The 23,963-nt window shown below is 41.9% G+C and overlaps 1 protein-coding gene across 4 annotated transcripts in view; it reads left to right on the top strand.

Moving 5' to 3' along the window:
* Positions 1–11,116: 11,116 nt before the first annotated feature.
* GK (glycerol kinase) overlaps positions 11,117–23,963 on the top strand; it is a 77,350-nt gene continuing 64,503 nt past the window's right edge. For all 4 annotated transcript variants that reach the window (XM_045876057.3, XM_045876070.3, XM_045876062.3 and 1 more), the window contains exons 1-2: positions 11,117–11,357; positions 22,168–22,241. In XM_045876057.3, coding sequence (XP_045732013.1) covers positions 11,280–11,357; positions 22,168–22,241 — 152 coding nt within the window. In that variant the 5' untranslated portion in view covers positions 11,117–11,279. The remainder of the gene's footprint in view (positions 11,358–22,167; positions 22,242–23,963) is intronic.

A 23,963-nucleotide genomic window follows, 5' to 3' on the forward strand; every position in this document is an offset into this window, starting at 1 on the left:
CCCAACATGGGGCTCGAACTCACAACCCCAAGATCAAGAGTCACATGCTCTACCGATTGAGTCAGCCGGGAGCGCCACCCCCCGCCAAACTTCCTCTTTTTGGTTGAGGCTCAGGCCCAGGTTTGGGGTGTCTTTCCCGTGTGGGCTTTTGTCTGTCTATGTGTCTGCACTACAGAGTTACTCTCTTCTGTCTGGTGAATACTCAGTGGGGCTTTTGGTTTGGAAAATTGCTGCTCGACAACAGCCCCTGCCTGGCACCACAGCTGGGTGCGTGTTATGGGTCCATTTCGTGTAAGTTTCTGTCTTGTTGGCTCAATCTTACTTGTCATTACAGTGGTCACTCTGGGGATCTTTGGAGATTCCAAAATTAGTTTATTTGCATGCACAACTGGAAAAAGAAAAGAGAACCAAGCAGCTTGAGTAGGAAGCATAGTTCACTTAGTATTTGGAGGCCTCTGAGAAATTAAATCATTCTAAACTTGCTTCCTTACACAAAAATAACTAAACTTTCTAAAGCCGACTCTGACCTCCCTCAGAGATGATCTAAACCAAAAAAATTTATCAGAAACTGCTACAGCTGTTGCTCTTCTCTACCTTCCCCCTCCTGCTCTTCACCTGTATATCCTAGGATTTTCTTAAAGATATATTGCTTTATTTATTTTGAGAGAAAGAGAGAGAGCATGAGTGGGAGAGGCAGAGGGAAAGAATCTCAAGCAGACTCCCCGCTGAGCATGGAGCCTGACACAGGGCTTGATGCAGGGCTCCATCTCAGGACCTCAAGATCATGACCTGAACTGAAACCAAGAGTCAGAGAGTTACCCCACTGTAACACCCAGGCTGTCCTGTATATCCTAGTTTCACAAAACTTCCAGCCTATAATATCAACCTGGAGGTTCCTCTGGACCCTCCAGTCATCCAAACTCCTTCTAAACTTGAACCTAATGAAGGAGGTTCTAAGACTTCATCAGTCATTTATACTCCTTGAACCAAGGCAGGATTGTGAGCTGCTACCAAGGACCTTCCCAGCGCCCTTGAAGACCCTCTAGGGTTCACTAAGGAATTCATTTTAGTTATTCAGACCTGTAAACCTAGTAATTTTGACCTTTATCAACTTATACACATGCTTATAAGTGAGGAGAATATAGAGGGATGAATGGGCAAAGTAGGCTGGACAAAGCCTTTTGATGATTTTTCCAAGTGAAAAGCTATAGGTAAAACAGAAGCTTTTAAGCTAGCTAAAGATTTACATAAAACTATCCCTAAGATTTTTCAAAAGACTATAGATTGGAGAAGCAAATCAACAATGTACTCAATGGCCAAAAGCATCTGGTTTTGATTATTATGATAGGTTAGAGAAAAATTTTTTTATTTTTATTTTTTTAAAGATTTTATTTATTTATTTGACAGAGAGAGACAGAGTGAGAGAAGGAACACAAGCAGGGGGAGAGGGAGAGGGAGAAGCAGGCTTCCTGCCAAGCAGGGAGCCCGATGCGGGGCTCGATCCCAGGACCCTGGGATCATGACCTGAGCCGAAGGCAGATGCTTAACGACTGAGCCACCCAGGTGCCCCAGATTAAAACTTTTAAACAATACTTTGGGGTATTGACAAAATTAATTGTGAAAACCCTTTTTAAAAAAATTTAATTCCACCTTTGTTACCTAAAAGACAAAGTTGGCTCAAACAGCCTAAGAGCACTTTCCCCTCTAAGGACGTGAACAATGGGGGGAGCAAATGCTCATATAACAGAATAGGGCAGCTGGGAGGACAACAGGGGATCTTCCCGTTACTTCTACCCATACCTTAGGGGAAGTGGAGGTTAGTGGGAATGGGGTGAGATGAGGTCTCTCTCTTTTTTTTTTTTTTTTTTTGAGTGAAGTTGACACACAATGTCACTTTAGTTTCAGGCATACAACATAGTGACTCAAGTTTAGAGATGATGCTGTGCTTCCCACACATATAGCCACCACCTGTCACCATGAAAGACTGTATTCCCTTCGCTGTGCCTTTCATTCCCCTGTCTTATTCATTCCATACCTGGAAGCCCGTATCTCCTTGTCCCCTGCACCCTATAGACACGGGAGCAACAGTGGCAGTGTTAAGCCCCACCAACCTTCCTTTCCCCCTTCCTCGGAACACAGAAACCCCGTAAGTGGTGGGAGTGTCTAATAACCCATGGCAGTTTTGAAATTCTTAACTATCCCTTTTCAGCTGGGGCCCTTGCAAGGCACTCATCCATTCCTTCTGGTCCCTTCAGACCCCGTTCACCCGTTAGGCTGCAGTTTTCTTGAGATGTATCAGGCACACATCTCTTGCCCTCAGAAGGGGCAAATGTTTTTGGCAATAGCAGAACAGCACAGAGAAAATTCAACTTAGCTTCTGGATTATGACACTTCTTTAAGACTGAAGGGGGGCCGAGGGGGCTCAGAGCAAGTTTCCCCAGGGTGGGCCACTTCAGCATGTGAATTATTTTGAGCTGAAGGCAATTGAGACCCTGTGAGCTCAAGAGAGAGAGCTGTTACCTTCCTGCTCCAATCGTTTTGTCTGCCTTTCTGCGACATGCAGATTGTCAGTTCTTTCCTTTGGCTGTCTTTGGGGGTGACTCGGGCTCTTGGGAAGGTAGTATGTTTGCACGCTCTCTGGGGACGTCTTACACTCAAAGGGTAATTGTTTAATACTGTCAGAAATACTTACTGTTTGTCCCAGCTGAAAACTGGCAAGAATTTTAGAAAAAGTAGCTCTGTAGTCAAAAGTTGGCCAGATTAGAAGCTGATATTCAGCATCTGATAGGAATGTTTTTAAGTCCTCTCCCCTAAGTTAAAATTAGAACTAAATACCCACAGGGAAAGAAGCAAACTGAGGATAACATAGCCAGATGGGTAGATCAACCTATGATATCATTTAAGTTGCAACCCAATTCCTTGAGGGATTAAAAGCTACTGTCTTTATCCTACAAATCTTTGCAAAACTAGAAATAAAGCCCCAGAAACAACTGAAAATCCTTCAACCTCTCCTTTTCACCAGTCCCCAAACATCCACTCTTAATTTTTTTAAATTTTTTAAATTTTATATGTTATGTTAGTCACCATACAATACATCATTAGTTTTTTTTTTTTTTAAGATTTTTATTTATTTATTTATTTATTTGACAGAGAGAGAGAGAGCACAAGTAGGCGGAGCGGCAGGCAGAGGGATAGGGAGAAGCAGGCTCTCCACCAAGCAGGGAGCCCGACATGGGGCTTGATCCCAGGACCCTGGGATCATGACCTGAGCCGAAGGCAGACACTTAACCGACTGAGCCACCCAGGCGCCCCACATCATTAGTTTTTGATGTGGTGATCCATGATCCATTGTTTTCGTATAACACCCAGTGCTCCATGCAATACGTGCCCTCCTTAGTACCCATCACCGGGCTACCCAAACATCCACTCTTCATCTCAAAAGTCTTATAATGTCTCTGGGAACTCAGATGTAGATCAGCCTCTATTCCTAAAATTTGGGTGGGGGGGCAGGGGGGAGTTTTTTAAAATTACAAATGGCTATAGAAGCACCCTGGCCCAAAATCTAACCCACAGCTTCCATAACATTACTTGTCAAGGATAGATACAAATGATAAGTGCCTTCTCCACAAATATTAGTAGAAGAAGTTTTAGTTATCTGAGCAGGAAGTGTTAACTGATTCCATTTGCCAGAAAAACACTATGGTTCCAATTGTTCTTTTATAAACTAGTGAGTTCTGAATTATCCTACTTGTCTCATTGCTAAAAAATTTATTCTATGTTTTTAAAAGATTTTATTTTTAAGTAATCTCTACCCCCAACGTGGAGCTCAAACTCACAATCCCAAGATCAAGAGTCCCACACTCTTCTGAATGAGCCAGCCAGGTGCCCCTCATGGCTAAAAAAAAAAAAAAAAAAAAATTTTAAAACAGTAGCTTTAAGGTTACCATTTATGTCTGTCTTTATGTTCATAGGTGTTATACATGTATGGGATTTACTACCTCTGAATGTTATTGCCAGAATTAATTTTAAAAAGAGCTCTGTTTAATTGGCTTAAAGAAAATTAGTGCTTATATAAATTAAATTCTCAGAGATATAATAGAAATGAACCCAAATATGTTTCAAATTCATGTGATCTAAGATTAATCCTTAATATATAAAAGCTAATTGAAGTTGGTTGGTTTAATTAAAACAGGCATGTTTTTAGAGTTGCTAGCATTAAATATAAAACTTTTATTCTACCTAGGTTTGCTAAAAGTCAAATTAGCTCATGTTATCTCTGTTACAGAATTTGTCAGCAACGAATATAACTTAAAAGTGATGGCTAGCTGTTTAGTGTCTTGTGAAATTTTCATGACTAATCTAAACATAATTATTAAGAACAAGTGAATTAAATAGATGTAAGTAAGATAAAAGTTTGTAAATAAACTTTTCAGCAATATTTATGTCTACTTAAATAGTTTCCCCAAATCCTTTTTGGTAACTTAAAACCTTAGAGTTTTGTTAAGTTAAATTACATGATAGATAGTCTTTAAATATCTAGATCATTTCCAAATCAGATAAAATACTAAAACATTAATTACTAAAACATAAGCTTATTTAATTTTGACTTCCTGTTACAGAGAAACTAAAGATATTTAGGTCTACTGGTAAACATGTTTTGTGCCATTCTGAGAAATTTACTATAAGAAGGCATATGTTTCTAAAACTTATGAAATGTATTCATAAATGTACCAGTCTAAAGAATGCTAGTAGAGAGGCGCCTGGCTGGCCCAGTCAGTGGAGTGTGCAACTCTTGATCTCGGGGGTTGTGATTTCAAGCCTCACACTGGGTGCAGAGATTGCTTAAAAATAAGATCTTTAAAAAAAAAAGAGGGGCACTTGGCTGGATCAGTTGGTAGAGCACTTGACTCTTGATCTCAGGGTCATGAGTTCGAGCCCCACATTGAGGGTAGAGATTGCTTTAGAAAATAAAGAATAAATAAAATCTTAAAAAAAAAAGAATGCTAGTATAACAGTTCACAATTGCTTACTTCTTAGTTTTCATTAGAAATTGAGGTTTCCAGGGGCACCTGGGTGGCTCAGTTAAGTGTCTGACTCCTGATTTCAGCTCAGGTCATGATCTCAGGGTTGTGAGATAGAGTCCTACGTCCAGTTCTGCACTGGGTGTGGAACCTACTTAAGGTTCTCTTTCTTGGGGTGCCTGGGTGGTGCAGTCATTAAGCATCTGCCTTTGGCTCAGGTCGTCATCCCAGAGTCCTGGGATGGAGCCCGCATCGGGCTCCCTGCTCGAAGAGTGCTTCTCCCTCTCCCACTCCCCCTGTTTGTGTTCCCTCTCTCGCTGTCTCTCTTTCTGTCAAATAAATAAATAAAAAATCTTTAAAAAAAAAAAAAAGGATTCTCTCTCTCCTCTCCCTCTGCCCCCCACCCCCTGCACACCCCTCACTCGCACACTCTCTCTAAAAAAAAAAAAAAGAGGGTGCCTGGGTGGCTCAGTCGTTAAGCATCTGCCTTTGGCTCAGGTCATGATCCCAGGGTTCTGGGATCAAGCCCCTCATCGGGCTCCCTGTTCCTTGGGAAGCCTGCTTCTCCCTCTCCCACTCCCCCTGCTTGTGTTCCCTCTCTTGCTGTGTCTCTCTCTGTCAAATAAATAAATAAAATATTTTTTAAAAAGAAGAAGAAAAGAAATTAAGGTTTCCTGGGGTGCCTAGCTGGCTCAGTTGGTAGAGCATGTGACTCTTGATCTTGGGATCATTTGTTTGAGCCCCATGTTGGGTGTAGAGTTCACTTAAAAAAGAAAAATAAGGTTTTTAAAGGTTAGGAATTCTACTAAACATAATTAAGCTACTAGAAATAATAAGGAAACATTTTCGTATGCCAAGAAAGTAGGATGTTAATGTGTTCGGTAAGAAAAGATAAGAGAAATAGAGATGTGTTTCTTGTTGAGGGAAAAGAAAGTTTTGTCCTAAAGCAAGTCCGGTTATTTAAAGAGGGAAAACATAGACAAAATCTGAATGTAAGAATGAATGTTGTAGAAAGTTTGTGAAAGGGAATCTTTGAAAAAAATTTTATGCGTGGTCAGGACTACAATTGGAATGAATGAATCTTTTTCAGGACCCTGAGATAGAGAGTCGCATGCTCTACTGACTGAGCCAGCCAGGTTCCCCTAGAATAAATGAGTTTTAATGTCATAGGTTCACTGGTCAAGATTAGAATTGGTTTCCTCTCACTGTTAAAACAACAAAGTTTTCTTAGATTATTGGTCCACTCTTAATAAGAAATTATAAACAAAGATTTTTGTCTTTACCATACTCCAGGTAAGAAAACCGAAGTTTTGAGATGTTTTGTCTTTATCAGGTCTTTGATTACTTAAGGAAACTGAATCTCCCCATAACTAAAGAGCTAAGTTTTGCTAACGACTATGTAACCTTCTATATTTGCCTTTAGAATCTTTTGTCACCTTGAATAATAAATGAAGGTATTAAGTTTTGTAATTATCTGTGATCCTATTTAGACATGTGCTTTAAAAACTTCTGATATTTTTAACAAACTTCCCCCGACTCAAATTCTAAATGAAGTCTTTTTGAATAAATTGTCAAATTACCAAAGCACTGTCAGGTTAAGTGACGATAAACCTTCTTAGGTTATATTGTATGGGTGAATTGCTATTAATATAACTGCTCTAGAAATAATAGGAAATTCCTAAAGTTTTAATATGTTCTGGTATAATGTTATCACTTGTAATTCAAATTATTGAAGTGTTGTGTGTCACAGAAATAACCACATTTCTTTGTCAGTTGCATTGTAATGAACTCTCATCGGATCTTGAACCATGGCCATTTTGAGTCTTTTGTCATTTACAGTTCTTGTTTTATACTTAATGCTCTTGCAAATGTGTTTCAGCTTCAAGGAGATTCATGGAAAGGACTTTTGACAAATAGAGGTTTCTGATAACCTTAAGATCAGAAAACTGAACCGAATAAGAATGTTTGTAACTAGTGAGAAACCTGGATTCCAACAACAAGAATTAATAACATGGGCCCGAATAAACTGAGGAAGATGATCATAGTTTTTATGACTCTTGTTTGAAATGTTGCTGGTTTTCTAATGTTTGCTCTTCCAGATTTAAGGAAACTTTTTCTCTTAAGCTATCTATGACTTACAGAAATTTGATAAAATATTCCTTTGTGAATAAATATGAAACATTTGTCTTTTTTTTCCCTACCTGACCCCTCCAGAGTTTAGAAACTCTCGGTGAATATTCCTATTTTCATGGCAATTATAGTTATTTGCAAAATTTATTAAGAATCTGCTCTCCTTGTAACAGAACACCATTGCAAACGTTGGTTATATTACCAAGGCTTCGACTGGAATGTTATATTTGAGAGAGAAGTGCATAGACTAGATATGACCAAATAGCTTTAGGGAACTAAGGTTGACTTCATGGAGCCAATGAAGCCCCTTGGAACAGTAAGCCCGATACCTTGCTTACAGGGTTCCCAGCAGCCTTACCAGATGAGTAAGGAAGGTCACTTCCCTGGCACGGGCAGGAACCTCAGGATATTTGGGGGACCTCAAGAAGGGAGGATTCACCCAAATCCATAACTATTAATTACACAAAATTCTGATGGCAAGTATTTGGGTTGGCTTCTTAGCCTGAGGAAGCTGTTGAAAGTTCAATCTAAAATTCCTTACGAAAAGTTTCAGCAAAGCAGATTTAAAAGAAGCTATAGAATCAATCACTCTTCTTGCTACACTTTTGAAAATAATCAGGCCAAGGTGTTGAAATTGGACTTATTTCACAAACAAATTAGTATTCATTTGGCTATCTTTGGTGGAAATGAGGGTGATTTTAGAGAGTGTTAAAAAACAAAACCTAATTGAATAAATCTAAAGATATAATTGGTTTTATTAGCTGATTCGTGAATCAAGCAGCATCCCACCTAGCAAATAGAGGGAAGCTTTGAGAAATTGTACAAAATGGAAGGTGTTTATAGGAAAGAGGGTGGGGCCTGAAAGATATTAGTAAAAGAAAAGGATTGTTCTAGGCAAGGTCACTTTCCCTTCGGGGAAGAAGCAGGGGGTCTTATAATGCAGATTACTTCATCTTCCTTTGGGGGATGGAGAGGCCCCCTGTGACAGACTCTGGCGCTGATGAGGAAAATTCCTGACTGACCAGTTAAGATTACATTTCTGGATTTGCAACGAGGCGGATAGAACTAGAGGCTATTTTGCTAAGCAAAATCAGTCAGTCAGAGAAAGACAATTATCATATGATCTCACTCATATGTGGAATTTAAGAAACAAAACAGGATCATATGGAAAGAGGAAAAAAAAGACGAAATCAGAGAGGGAGACAAATGGTAAGAGACTCTTAATCATAGGAAACAAACTGAGGGTTGCTGGAGGGAAGGGGGGTAGGGGGATGGGGATAACTGGGTGATGGAAATTAAGGAGGGCAGGTGATATAATGAGCACTGGGTATTATATAAGATGAATGAATCACTGACCCCTACCTCTGAAACTAATAATATATATTAATTAACTGAATTTAAATTTTAAATACTACATTTCTGGGGGAGATTGAAACTGAAATTAAATTAGGTACTAAGTTCCAGTTTGAGAACTCGGCCTAAGTAACACCATTTCGGGCCTGTGGTTTTCTTTTTAAAAAGAGAAAAAAAATTATATTTCATAACACACAGTGTGGATGTTAGATTCTAGTTCTGATTGAGGGTTTCCCTATAAAACTAGCCTGGATCCTAAATTCTGGTATCCTCAAATATCTGGCTGTGACTCTCCAACTAAGGTTTCTAATTTTCTTTCCTTCTTTTGACTTGGAGTCACTCAGAACTAAAATTGCTGTTTTGGGGATGCCTGGTGGCTCAGTCGCTTAAGCGTCTGCCTTCAGCTCAGGTCATGATCTCTGGGTCCTGGGATCCAGCCCTGCATCGGGCTCCCTGCTCGGCGGGGAGTCTGCTTCTCCCTCTGCCCTTCCCCGCCATGTGCTTTCTCTGTCGCTGTCAAATAAATAAATAAAATCTTTTTTAAAAAATTGCCGTTTTTCCTGAAGCCCTGCACACTGAAGCTAGACAACTTGAGATAAACTTCAGAGAAATTGCCACAACAGCCCATGTCTAAACAATCTTCGTGCCTTTTGCTGTATGGGCCACTCAGAAAGATCACCAGAGATAGTCAGACTGCAAACCAGGAAAATTTATCAGATTACCACTGCCTGCTCGCACTCTCTCTGAAGATGCTATGAGCCTGACATCTAGAAATCTCAGTGGCTGCACTCAGGACCACACTGGGTTTATAATTTGCTCCAACCAATAACATTTGTTCCCTTTGTTTTTCTTTTTTTTCCCCGTAGAGATGCTTCTTTTTAATTACCTGATTGCTTGCACAATATGGGCCTAACTTTGGGAACCTCGTTGCAAGACCATCTCCTGAAATGAGACACAACTGTTTAACTGAATTGACCTATTTTCAAAAGACTAGTTCCTGAGATATGGAGCAGACCTCTTAAGATCCAGAACAGAACATTAAAACTCCGGTTAGCAGGGAATAATATTGATCTCTGACATTTTTCTAAAAAAAAAAATCTTGATCAAAAGGGGGGATTGTATAAAATTTCTGGACATAAGGTTCTCAATTTTAAGCTCCATTTTTCTTTCCAATTCATGAACTCTTGAACTAGGCCAGGAGCAGCAATCGTTTTAGAAACAGTTGGTCATAAAGTTTAAACAGAGGAACTAGCGTTCAGATCCTACGCGGCCAGTCAAGTGAATTAATACATACCAGAGACAGGTTTGTTTGATGGCACCAATCAAATAATAAGATAGTAATCAGAAGTAGCTCCACTGGTCAGCACCGAAGTAGCAGTTTTTTTCACTTCTTTATCTAAAGAATGTAATCACCCCTTCCTTCTTGCTCATAAAAACCCCTTGCTTTCCCTACATGACCAAGACCCTTTTCTGATTTCTCCAGAGTCTGTGCACCTGAATTGCAATTCTGAGACCCCAAATAAAGGCCTTTGTTCTTTTTAATTTTTTCCTCCTTTACTCAGTTGATAAAATGATATGCAATACAATAAGACAATGCAGAATGCATAGCATGGAAAGAAATTGTTTTGGAAATACTTTTCAATAATGTAAATATGCATAAAATATATTTATGTATAAATATATGTATTAAATATAAAATAAATGTATGCGCGTGCGCACAGACACCCACACCCACACCTGGAGTTGTCAACTGTTTCTCGCAGTGGGTCTTGATTCAAAGTTTGAAAAGCCCCTGAAACATAGGACTCAAAAGGATCCTGGCAAGGTAAATTCAAGGTCAAATGAGAACCCCTTTCCTCGTAGAGCAGTTAATGGAGGGAGAGGAAATTGCGTGGAAGGGAGGGGACACCCGAGTGAGGTCAAGCGAGGAGGAAGGGTGCATCAGGACAGGGAGGTGCCGGATGCCTAATTGTCAACTGAGGAACCCGGGAAGGTTGATTCTGCACCCTTCCCTTAAATGCTAAACCGAAAGAACTTCCGCGTTCCTCGTCCCTGAAAAGCATACAAAGATGGGGATTCGCCGTGCTCCCGGAGGTCACACTACATTGGACCAGTTCCCGCACAGGGAATTATTATCCAGGGCAAGGAGAGGGGAGGTGGGCGGGGCGTGGGAAGCGCGGGAAGGCCTGACCAGGTCAGTCTTAAGAGCGATTCACGTCGTGCTCTGCACAGCCCACCAGAGGAAACAGTTCTGGACTCTGGGACCCATTCGCGGGAGGGAGCCCCAGGGCGCGGGTTGGGAGTTGTGCCCTTTCCACGGACAAGCGGCGTTTCCAGCCAAAGGACAGCACCCGCCTCCGCCCCTGGCCCTGCAGCTGGATGGCTCGGCCGCCGGGTCGCAGGAGCCCACGTGACCTGCTGCGCGGGCCACCGCCTCCGCCGCGCCCAGGTCCCGCCCCCGTGACGTCACACCGCCCTCTGATTGTCGGAACGTTCCGCCTCTTTCCGCGTTCGCTAGTTGGCTGGCCCGGCAGGCAGCCACCGCCCCCCCGCCACGCCCCCGTAGTCGTGGGGGACGCGTTTGGGGGCGGGGCCTGGGTCGGAGGGGCGGGGTGAGAAGGTTCCGCGCGGGTAAAGGGGCTGCCTGGAGCGCGGTCCGAGCGTTCTGCCCTCGCACGCCGTCTCGCCTTCCCGGCTCGCCGCCTGCCCCTCCCCCTCCCGCCGCCGTCACCCGGGAAACGGGCCGCGATAGCCCGCTGACCCGAAGCTGGTTTCATGGCAGCCGCGAAGAAAGCAGTTTTGGGGCCATTGGTGGGGGCAGTGGACCAGGGCACCAGCTCAACGCGCTTTTTGGTGAGCCCAGGGTGACATTTGAGGAGGCGCTGAGCCGAGGCGGGAGCCCAGGGACTTCGGGGCTGGCTGTCGAGTCCCCATCCTGCGCCTTCTCCGACCCCGGGCCCCCGGTCGCTAGGCAAAGGGTGGAGGCCAAGGCCCCCAGAGCGGGACCTGCCACGCTGGAGCTGTCCTGCGTGGGCCTGGGGGACCTCGGCCTCTCGGGACCCCCGCGGCCGAGTTGAGCAGCCCCGGCCTTGGTGGTGGAGCCGGGTCACCTACTAATAGGGGACTCCACCGCCAAAGGGAGCTGGGACTCGCCTAGCATCCGTGCAGAGCGGCCCGCCTGCAGCCAGGGACAGGTGGCCACATTGACCGCTACTGCGGGCTTCCCCAGGAGCATTTGGCCTGCGGGGCGCAGGACGTCCTTGGATGGGGCGAAAGCTGTGTCAGGGCTTTGGTAGCCTAACACAGCGTCCTTTGGAGCAGTAGAACGAATATGAATATAGTATTGGCGTGATGATGCGTTGTCATCCTCTCCCACAGAAATTGCAGAAGGTGAAATGCCGGCATGGGGGGGTGGGGGGGGCACTGAACACATTAGGAAAAAGTCACACTACACTGCCTTTACCAGCATCTTTACTTAATTTCAGAGACTCGAAAATTTCAGTTCTGGATACTTTGCGGGTTACAAACAGATGGTTTTCTCCGTGCTTCACAGCATAAAGTGACGGGAAAATTCTGTTTCTCTTTTTATTTACCATGGATGACAGCAGTTTTATCACAACGGAGTGCTATTTAAGGGACTCTGCTTATTAGTATGTTTTGTGCAATTAGGAAACTTGCTCTTAAACTGATACACACCGAGTTTAGTAAGATTTAATTTACAAGTAATTTAAATAAGTGGTTAAGAACTCAAGCTTTCAGTGGACATTTGACTCATTTGACAGGTTGATGTAATTATTGAATGATTATTTAGCTCTGTCTTTACTTCAAATCATTTTTTCGTGCGCTATTTTGTATGTGTATATATATATGTACATATATGTATACATTATCTATAAAGTTTATATGTTTTTTCCAAGTCCTGTTGAGCTGACCACTTGACTAAAACCTGCATTTGTGCCTTCATTTTGATACTTGTCTCTCTTGTCTAAAGTGAAAAGCTTTCAGTCCAATTTTAGTTTGAATCTTCTTTAATGACTTACCCTGGTTTGAGCTGCCAAGATGTAGTTCTACTGTCTCTTACATTGCTTATCTTTTGATCACCCAGGGCAGGTTTCACTTTGTCTTATTTTCATATAAATGTTTGTAAAGTAATCCTGAATCATAAGATAGTCTAACTGGATTTGATTAATATATAAAATACACAGTCATCATTACCATCTCCCCAAATTAAGAAAGACCATTAAGACATGTGTGTTAACTGTGGGTTAATTTTTGAAATCCTATTAAAGAATTGCCCACACAAATGCCCGCAGGGGCCAGCCAGGTAGAAGTTGGAGAGCAGACTCAGGCCAAGGGGACAGCCTACCGTTGCCAAGCAGGAACACCAGCCCGGTGTTGCCAGATCTTCCAATTCCTTAAGAAAAGCTGATAGTCTAGAGTTTTCAGTGAAATCCTTCTATTCTTAAATGTTGGCAACTAGTTCATAAAGCACGGTGGGGGCCAAACTCAACATGGCGATTGTTCTCAAGTTTATACGGCTTTTGCCCTCTGTGAATATGGGTAAAATATTTCATAACTTTGTAGGCTTCCTTTTTAGGAGCCAGCCTTACTGTGCTTGTCTTTTGACTCTTCACTCTTGCTGTCCATGTAGCCCGCAATCTTCTTCATCTACTGCAGGTTGTTCCTCAGATTCTTCTGCCCAAGAGGCATCTTTCTGCATTGGTAGGGGAAGAATTCATCAACTTCATGTTACCACACTCATTTGTTCAGTGTGTGACATGAACAACACAAGCCCCCCGAAGTTGGGTTCTCTTTACTGGGCTCTGTATGGCATGATCTCATTGAGTAAGCTAAGGTGGCAAATTCAGAAGATTCCCATCCTGCTTAAAGAATGATGCATAAAAGTTGATCAATTAAGTTTTCTGTTTCTTGAGAAACAACTATGAAAGCATACCTCACAGGTACATAAAAGACTTAAAGATCATGTGTGAAGTCGAACAGAACTTAGGAACAGTTTAGCGAGGTGTTTTTCTTCTTTGGTTATAAGGAAAGCGGTTGCTAAACCACTCCCTGCAAAATGCAGGTAATAGATTTGCTGAATAAGTGCTTCAATCCCAAGGTGATTCCCAAGAATTGTTCCAGTCGTTTTGTTCCGTGTTATAATTATGACTCAAAACTCATTGCTTACCTTCTCAGGAAAGAATACAGGGATATGAACTGTCATAAGGAACCTTATAAAGTGAAAGGTGTTTGAATAATTTCCTGACCATTCATTAAATTTGCATACCTCATTCGACTTTTACAAGACCCATAACCTCTGCAAGCTTTCTTCTTCCTTTTTCTGTACTAACAATGTTAGCTTTCTCCCATGATGGACACAAGATTTTTTTATTCGTGCTCTTTCATCTGAGTGAATTGCCTCCTCCCCTGTTCCCCAGATCTGCTGCTTGAAATTCCAAATAATGCCTCAGCTGCCATCTCCTAGCAGGTCTTCTTCAAACCCTTGGAATTTCCACCCCTTCCTATACTACTTTTCTTACACCTCTAGTCCTAGCTCTTATCACTGCTCTGTATTATAATTACATACCTGTACTTTGGAGCAGGGACCTCTTTTGAAGTCTAGGTCTCTATTCCTTAAAACATCTTGGTCAACACCGCAAATGAATGCATGTTTTGTCTGCAGGGAGCACTTGATACATATTTATCGAATAGATGTTTATTTCTCTTTAATAGGTTAACTGAATTTTGATTCCAGGTTGTTGTTGTTTTTTTTTTAACCTTGCCAAAAAATCTTAAAACTTCCTGACTTGGGTATGTTTAATTATTTAAATTCTTCTATTTTAGTAGTAGACCTGCCATTTTAGAACATGTTCACTTCTAGTTGTCAGAGAGTACCCCCTGCGACCCTATACATAGGCTTTGTGCCAAAGGAAAAATTTCATACTTGTCTGATAGGAAAGTGAACTGGGGTTGGCACATGATTACTCAGATTACAGAATAGGAACTTCTTGGAAAAAGAATCAGTGTAACAGGTTTTAAGGATGGGCCGTTTCTTTAGATGCTGGAAGTTTCAGTTGAAACAGTCAACTTCCTTCTTTAATTTGGTAACTTTGTTTTCCCCCCATTAAGCTGGATGTTACAAAAAGCAAAGGCTTGGAATGTGTTGTGACTTGAAATGTGTTGGATGCAGCAGTTGAGGATTTTTTCCAGCATTATCTCATTTAATCCTCCTAACAACCGTGATGTAGGTAGTATTATTAAGCACCTTCCCCCAGGTGATTGGACTGTGCTGAAGATGGTGTCCAAGGTCACAGAGTAACCAGTGGAACTAGGATTCAAGGCCAGGTCTGTGACATTTCAGAAGCCTGTCCTCCTAATTCCTGCCCTAGGCTTCCTGGCTGGGGAAGGCCACTTACCCACCTTTCAGGTGTCTGTTCTGATTACAATCACAGATGAATCTTCACCAAGGCAAACATATGCAAACGTTGGTTTCGCAATACGTTAAAAAAAATTGCCTTTGAATAAGTCTTGCTGGTTTTGATCTTGTGACTCAGATTCAATGGGTCCTGGGCAGGGCTCAGGTGTAGTCACCATGGATAATGGTTGCACAACCATTTTGTTCCAATAGCCAGCATCTCCAAAGCATGGCTCGAACACAGCTGCCGGCTGTGCTTGCTTTGGCCGGAACCATTGTCTTGGCCCCACTTGTTCCATCATACTTCGAGATCTCATAAGGCTTAGGGACGGATTTCTGCTTTCCTTCTTTTATTCGACACATATTCATTAAGCACCCATGAGGGGCCAGGAACTAATGAACAGTAAATTTGGTAAAAACTAATCTGGCTCCTAGGTAGAATGAGGCCACTGTTGTGATCACTGCAGTTGTATTTCTTTTGTGTTTTCTTTTTTCCACTAGGTTGGCTTTTTTTCTAGCCCATCACCTTACACAAATGGCAAGAACACTATCTCATCATAGGCTGCCACCCCCCTATACTACTAGTTCTCTTGTCTCCCATAAACATTGCATGTTAAGAGCTTTCAGTTTTGAGCTCCTTAGAAGGCAGGACAGTATTTGTTTTTTCCTCCCCAAAGCCTAACACAGCACCTCGCATGTAGTGGGTGCTCATTACATGATGACAGCCGAGCCCTTCAGATGTGTTGACTAGAACTCTAGGATTGGAAGACTTAGGAAGGGTAAAATTTGTGGAGTCTTGGAAAAAGTCTAATTTGGGAACTATAGCTGTGTTAGATATAGTATATGCTATTTAATATGGTTTCATTTTTTAAGAAAAATATAATGTCATTTGCCATGTTTTCCTTCCTTTTGTAGCTTGTTGGAAGATGCCAGTATGCCTTTTGTGGTCAAGTTGGCAATATATTTGTAGCTAGTATTTTTATTTTAGGTCATTCAAATTTATGTAGTATCATAGAGTTCTAGAGAGGGAGTTTACATTCCTGAAAAATGTTTTATCACATAGTGAAGCTGAGTGGTGTAAAAGCGTAGGCTAGTGGGGAAATCACGTGAGGAGGGAAATGAATGTGCATGTTTATGATGGGCTGGCTGAATTAGTCATAGGATGAGTGAGCAAGGATAAGTGAATTCATTTTGGAACCCCAAGGGACAGTTTCTTAGTAAGGACAGCATGTCGTCCCTTTACTGGTCTCCTTCTAAGACAAGGAAGGACTGCAATGTTTCAGAAAGTCCTTAAATATTTTTTTATACAGATAATTTTCCTTGTGTCTTTGCTTTTTAAGCCATCCCTCTCCCTAAAGCTGGAACTGAGTCATGAATTAGGCTTAGCGGTGACTATAGAGCTGGTGACTATTCTACCACTTGAAGGTAATAGTAGTAGTAGCCCTAATAATAATAATAATAATAATAATAATAATAATAATAATAATAAGCATTAGTAGTAGCAGCAGCACTAGTGATGACATTTTTGGGGTGTATGCTATGTGCCTGCACTGCTAAATTCCTTTCCTGCATTCACTTCTTTCTTCAGCTTTTTTTATTGTTAAGATTTTATTTCTTGAGAGAGAGCGTGCACGCGCATGCACACGCATGCGTGCACAAAGGAGGAGGGGGAGGAGCAGAGGGGGAGGGAGAGGGAGGCAGAAAGAATCTCAAGCAGACTCCCTGCGAAACAGGGAGCCCGTTGCAATGGGCTCCATCCCAGGACCCTCAGATCATGACTTGAGCTGAAAACAAGAGTCCAACGCTTAACTGAGCCACCCAGGTGTCCCTTCAGTATCGTTCAGGACTTAGATGGTCACGATTCCCCTTTTTTTTTTTTTTGCCCTCTCTTCAGTTTGTAATTGCCCTCCCCATAAAACAACCTAGAACTGATCAGTGATTTGCGCTTAGAGATGAGCATAGCACGGGTGGCTTTGAACCCTCACTCCCACCAGTCAGTTGTGCTGCCGGCTGGTGGTGGTAGTAACAGCAGTAACGGGGGCGCCTGGGTGGCTCAGTCCTTAAGTGTCTGCCCTCGGCTCAGGTCATGATCCCAGTGTCCTGGGGTCCAGCCCCGCATCGGGCTCCCTGCTCGGCGGGGAGCCTGCTTCTCCCTCTCCCACTGCCTGCCATGCCCCCCCTGCTTGTGCTTACTTTCTCTGTGTCAAAAAAATAAATAAAATCTTGAAAAACAAACAAACAACCACAGCAGTAACAGTAATGAAAATAGTCATGGCAGCACCAGCAGTGGCCTCGTCATTTGGATGCATACTATGTGCCTGCCCTGTGTGAAATACTTTCCATAAATTCTTCCATTTAATCCTTTGACAGCTGGAAAAGTCGAGGTTCAGAGAAGTTAAAGTCAAACCGCTGATGCGAGCAGGACTGGAGCTTGACCCCGCACCCCCAGCTCTGTGTGCTTCCCAGGCCAGTGCTCTTTGCCTCCGTGTTACACCAGGCGTGAAGTTCTCATCCGCCTCTCTGCCCAACACAAAATTCTGTGAACAGATCTTTCTCTCTCTCTCTCTTTTTTAAATTAAAATATAACCAACATATAACATAGCATAAGTTTAAGGTATACAAGGTGTTGTTTTGATCCATATGTATTGTAATACAATGACCACAGTCGCGTTAATGCCTCTGTCATGTCACAGAGTTATCATTTCTTTTTTGTGGTGGGAACAATTAAGATCTAGTCTCTTGGCAACTTTGAAGTTTATAATACGATGTTGTTGGCTCTAATCACTACGCTCTGTGTTAGATCTCCAGGACTTACCTATCTACTAGTTCCAGGTTTGCAACCTGAACAGATCTCCTCCTTTAAGCTTATGACCTACAACATAAGCAACTGCCCACTGGCCATCTCTACATCTATGCCTGAATAACACCCCAAACAACACATTATCTAAAATGAGCTCTGCGATCTCCTTAACCCCTTTGTGTGCCACACGACTATTCCCACCCTGTCCTGTGTCTTGTAAACACTGCCTCTGCTAACCTGTCCCGTCATCCATGAATGTCCCTCCTTTTCCTTTACTCCTCCCCCTCCAAGCCCTTGATGCATCTAATTGCTTATATCCTAAATTAAATCTCTCTCAGCAATGCACTTAAGTTTCTTTGGATCCCCACTGCTGCTCCCCCTCTGACTGCAGCCCTCAGCTTTCTCACATGGATCCCCCCACACACGTGGTAGCTGCTCTCCCCGCCTCAGCCTGGGCTCCCATCCCTTCCCAGGCCCACACGCACTCCCTTCCAGTCCATCTTAAGTCTTAGCCTAGAACTTTCCTCTTTTGATAGCCCCTCCCTCTGACTCCCACGAGTCTGGGTGAGGTGTCCTTTCTCCTTTTATGTCCTAAAACTCCGTATTTGCTGCCACTTAATGGAGGATGAAAAGATCATAATTCGTATTAGCATGATTTTGTACTGGAAAAGCACGGAACTGGCATTTAGAAAACTTAGAGTTTAGTCCTATTTGTGAGTATTATCCAATCTTCTGGAGTTCACTTTGGAATGTATGAAAGCATTACATTAGGGCCATGGGTTTCAGTTTGTGTAATCATTTGTTTTTTGCCTTAGGACTCCATTGTTAAGCTCTTTTCTGAAAGGGCCTAAATCTGGAAGCTAAAGTCAATAAAGTGTGAACTCTGAGGTATGGCGTGGCCCAGAGGCTCAGCTGGAGCTCCCTGTCCTTCCTTCCCAGCTTCTGAAGGGTCCTGGAGATGCAAGGAGCACATTTTGAAAATGCTGACCCACAGGATCTCAAAGATATCTTCCAAGAAGCATAGACTCCTCGTGCCTTCAAATATGCCTTTTAATTAACTTTCTTAAAGAGAGCCTTCGACTCTGTGCTGTTGTGCATCTGAAGTTTTAACTGACTTTTAAATTTGGTGAATTTCAAATCTGAAAAGGGAGAAAAAAGTGAGGAACCTCTGTGTAATTTTGAGGTCTTCCTCCTTTGCCACCTAATGAGTTTTAAACAATGAGCATGCTAGAACTTTTTTTTTTCAATATTTTATTTATTTATTTGAGAGAGAATGAGATAGAGAGAACATGAGAGGGGGGAGGGTCAGAGGGAGAAGCAGACCCCCCACTGAGCAGGGAGCCCGATGCGGGACTCGATCCTGGGACTCCAGGATCATGACCTGAGCCGAAGGCAGTCGCTTAACCAACTGAGCCACCCAGGTGCCCGCATGCTAGAACTTTTATAAAACTATATAGCCACCGCCATCTTGAGTTGACAGTGGCTTTTGAAATCTGCTGGAAAACATCAGACTAGCATTCTCGCTACTGGGCACTGTGCTCTCATATAGAGTTCATAACCCTCCAGGCAGAAAGTATTGTGGAAGCATCATTAGCCTTCTTTGTACATTTGTCCATCTGCAGACAAATGGACAGCCATTAAAACTCTTCCCAGGAACCTAGATGTACGAGAAAAACAGTACTGCAGAACTTCACTGTCCTGTACAATAGCCACTAGCCACATGTGTCTATTGACCATTTTTGATGTGGTTAGTCCAAATTGAGATGGACCGTAAGCATAAAACATATACCAGATTTCAAAGACTTACTTCGAAAAAAAGTAGCAGGTCTCATTAATAGTTTTTGCTGTTGATCACATGTCAGAATGATAATTTTTTTAGATATATTGGCCTAAATAAAAGTTAATAAAATTAATTTCACCTGCCCCTTTTTACTGGTTTTTTTTTTTTTTTTTTTTTTTATGAAAAAACTTAGGGGCGCCTGGGTATCTCAGTCGTTAGGCGTCTGCCTTCGGCTCAGGTCATGATCCCAGGGTCCTGGGATCAAGCCCTGCATTGGGCTCCCTGCTCGGCAGGAAGCCTGCTTCTCCGTCTCCTGCTCCCTCTGCTTGTGTTCCCTCTCTTGCTGTGTCTCTCTCTGTCAAATAAATAAATAAAATCTTTTTAAAAAAAAAAGAAAAGAAAAAACTTAAAATTACATAAGTGGTTTGCATTGTGTTGGACAGTGCTGCAGTAAGAAAGTTGATGATTCTAAAAATACCTAGAAAGTGTCCCATAAACTTGAAAGTGTTGCACAGGGTCAGCTCCTAAAACTCTAAAGGTGGTGTCTATATTCTGCACAGTTTCAGAACTCTGAAAAAGTAAGGAGGTCCAGGCTCCATCCTGTTACATCCAAATGCTGTGTGATCACCAGCATCATGGTCTGATAAGCCAAACGGAATTCACCAAACTTCTTGCCTTTTCTCTGCCTATTCCAAAGGCCTACAAATCCATTATTAGTATAAGGGTCCTGAAGTTAGCCTAGTAAAAACTACCAGATGATGGAACAGGGATCCTACTCCATTCAGAGCCCCATAGGTCTGCTACTGAGGTGTTTATGAATCCAGCCGACCAGAAGGGACACCTTACCTCTTAACTCAGAGTCCTTTGGGGATTTGTGAGTAGACCCTGGAAGCAGAAGTAGTATGGATAAAAGTAAGACAACTGTGGTTTCCTATTAGAGATTTTCTGTCACATAACCATTTCTCATTTGATTTGACTTTTTCTCCCAATAAGTATCTGGTAGACCATATTTTTTTCAGACATTCAACATATTTATTGTCAGCCCTATGCCAGGCATTATTCTAGGCCCTAGCGATAATTAAAAATAGGACAAATGGCGTGAACATCCTAGAGATACACCCCAATGCTAAGTTGTAAATTGCGGGGGGGGGGCGCCTGGGTGGCTCAGTCCTTAAGTGTCTGCCTTCAGCTCAGGTCATGGTCCCAGGATCCTGGGATTGAGCCCCGCATTGGGCTCTGCTCAGCTGGAAGCCTGCTTCTCCCTCTCCCTCTCCCCCTGCTTGTGTTCCCTCTCTAGCTGTGTCTCTCTCTGTCAAATAAATAAAATCTTTAAAAGAAATAAATAAATAAATTAGGGGGATATTATTTGGGGTTCTGTCAAGTGCCTTTTATTTATGACATGTCAAGTTAACCTTTGACTTGTAAGATATTTTATCTCCTCCAAGGACTTGAGACTTTACCTTCTTCCTTTCATTATATTTATCACTTCCTCCGGAAAGGGAGATAGTGTGCTGGGGAGGGAGGGCGGCAGCTGCTCATGGTGTGTTTTCTCTTCGTACTTTCCCTTTCACAGACCGCATTGAGCAGGTAATTTTCTCCCACAGGAAACCTAGCCATGGACACACTTTCTTACCTAATTGGATGTAACTTTACCACTGTAATTACAGTGATTTCGGAAGTTGAGTTTAATTAAAATATGAATCCTGACTCTGAAAGCCTAAGGACTTTTGTACTCAAGTGTAGGTACACACAGGTGAAAAAGAATGTCTATGAGAAAAAGTGGCTAAGTTTTTTTTTTAAGATTTTATTTATTTATTCATGAGAAACAGAGAGAGAGAGGCAGAGGCAGAGGGAGAGGCAGAGGCAGAGGGAGAAGCAGGCTCCCCGCTGAGCAGGGAGCCCCATGCGGGGCTTCATCCCAGGACCCTGGGATCATGACCTGAGCCGAAGGCAGATGCTTAACCGACTGAGCCACCCAGGCGCCCTGTTTTTTTGTTTTTTTTTTTAAGTATTGTTTTAGTAGTATTAAAATTGTGGAGGATTGTACAGCACTTCTTTGGTAGCTGTCATCCATTGGTTTAAATGTTTTATACCAAAGGTCAACAATCCATGACACTATATGTCACAGGGAGCACACTCAGCCGGATGGATGGCAGGAAACACTTTCCCCTTGTTGATAGGGCTCTGCTTACCTTTAAAAGAGCTAGATGCATTGCTGCACTTCCCTCTGAAGGAATTTATGCAGGGCCCTTCTCTGCCTGGGCATCTATGACTCTTTGTGTCTCTATATCCAAGATGGGAGCAGAACGGAACCTTACACCATTATCATCAGCATTTTGCCGCCTCTCTCTCATTCTTGGTTTTCCTTTCTCTCTTGAGATCCGTGCTATTAATTGCTTGGTGTATTCAATTTTCTACACCTGGAGCCAGTCGTTTGTTGTTTTGTTTTGTTTTTTTTTAAAGAATAAGGAATTGTCCCTTTAGCTTCATGTTCAATAGATTTCTCTTTATCATGATTCTATGAGAAGAGAAGGTAGAACATCCTGTGTGGCATTTCATCTGATCGGACTTTTTCTGTCAGTGACTGAGAACTTAAGTTGCTGAATAGCTTTGAACACCTTTGCTCTCTACGTGCATTTTCACCCTAACGTTGCAATATGTTTTTCAGGTTTTCAATTCAAAAACAGCCGAACTACTTAGTCATCATCAAGTGGAAATAAAACAAGAGTTTCCAAGAGAAGGGTACGTTTCCTGATTTAATATGTAAAAGATACCTCATGTTTATTAATCCATCTCCCCTTACCAGCCCTCTGGCCTTGTAAAGCAAACTTCACCAAACCCCTCCTGAGAAGACTTGAGAGATAGGTTTTTAGTCAAGGAAAGAGGCAATACTTTGGTGGCTCAGCAAAAACGCGTGGGTGATTGATGGCTTGGGAATTCGGTGACAGGAAAGGAAGGGATAAGAAAGTAGTAAGGCAAAGGAGTATTAAATATCGGAAATTCCACATTGACTTTGAAGGCATTTAGTTCTGTGTCCATCCTTGGTGAACACTGCTTTGCTGATTGGAGTATAAGCATTCACATCTCTTACCATCTAATGCTAAAGTCATCCTTCTTGGGAATAATGTGCATATGTAGTAGTTGTAATTAAATAGGATGTTAAGTATATCATTTAAAATTTAATGACGTTTATGATACACCCACTTTGAAAAACTGTGGCAGTTTCTTAGGAAATCAGCCATGTATCTGCAGGTTCTGCTCTTAGGAATTTATCCAAGAGAAATGAAAGAAGAAAGCATATGGCTATAGAAAGACACACATGAATGTTTATAGCAGCTTTATTCATAATAGCCCAAACTGGAAACAACCCAAATGTCTGTCATCGTAGAATGAATAACCGTGAAATACCATGAGGCAGATTTTAAAACATGAACTGATGCATGCAACAACATGGTTGATTCGTATTAATACCATGAAATATGAAAAAAGCTGAACACAAAGGAGTACATACTACATGGCTGTGTCTGCGATATAAGAAGAGACGAAAGTAATCTAAGATGATAGAAACCCAAAAATTGGTTGTCTGTGGAGTATTTGATTCATTTGGAAAGAGGCATGAAAGAGCTTTCAGGAGTGACAGGAATAATACTACATCTTGAGTTGGGTGTTGGTTAGATGGATACATACATTTGTTAAAATTCAACAAATTGTATACTTTTGATCTGTTTATTTTACTTTAAAATTTAATTCAATTTAAGAAAGAGAAAAAAAAAAAAAACTTGATGCCCTACCAAGTTTTGGTATTGAAAAATGTTCTCCTGCATTTTAGAGAATTACTTTAATAATAAAAGCTATTGATGTGGTACTAGCATTAGAATGACTGTCCACAGGCCTAATCCCAGTGCAGTTTGGAGAGAAAGCACCTGGGTCTTGAAGGGACAGAAGTTAGAAATACGTGGAAGGAGGTTAGGTTTTTAGAAAAAGAATTTAGAGACAACTCAAAGCTCAGGAAAGCCAGTCAGGCTCAAGGAAGGCCGAGAAGAAAGGCATTTGGAATTCCCTTGTACTTGCAGATTGTAGGGTAGGACTTTTAAAATTTGGGTCCTTTCTACTTGTGGTTTTCTTCAGTTGCCATTTGTTTTTTCCACATTTCTCTTCCTTGTCATTTATTATGAGCCTTTGATCTTTCTGAGGTCCTTGTACCTTACCAAAATGGCATCAGGATTGGGTCTGAAAACTGGAAGCAATCCCTTGTCTACATGAAATAATTACTGGAAGAAATTTAAATTTTTTCCCTAAATTCTCACAAAAGAGTTTGGGAGAAAAATGGCAAAAGAGATTAGTATACTTCTTTGACTTTTCAGAATTCATTTTGCTTCATAAATAAGTACATACACAAATAAGTAAATAAGTAGATCAATCAGTCCATCCATCCCAAGAATAATATATATATTTCAGTCTACT

The sequence above is a fragment of the Mirounga angustirostris genome, unplaced genomic scaffold (genome assembly GCF_029215605.1).
Source record: "Mirounga angustirostris isolate CCGP_5_RB_7025 unplaced genomic scaffold, mMirAng1.0.hap1 SCAF_11, whole genome shotgun sequence".
Classification (NCBI taxonomy): Eukaryota; Metazoa; Chordata; class Mammalia; order Carnivora; family Phocidae; genus Mirounga; species Mirounga angustirostris.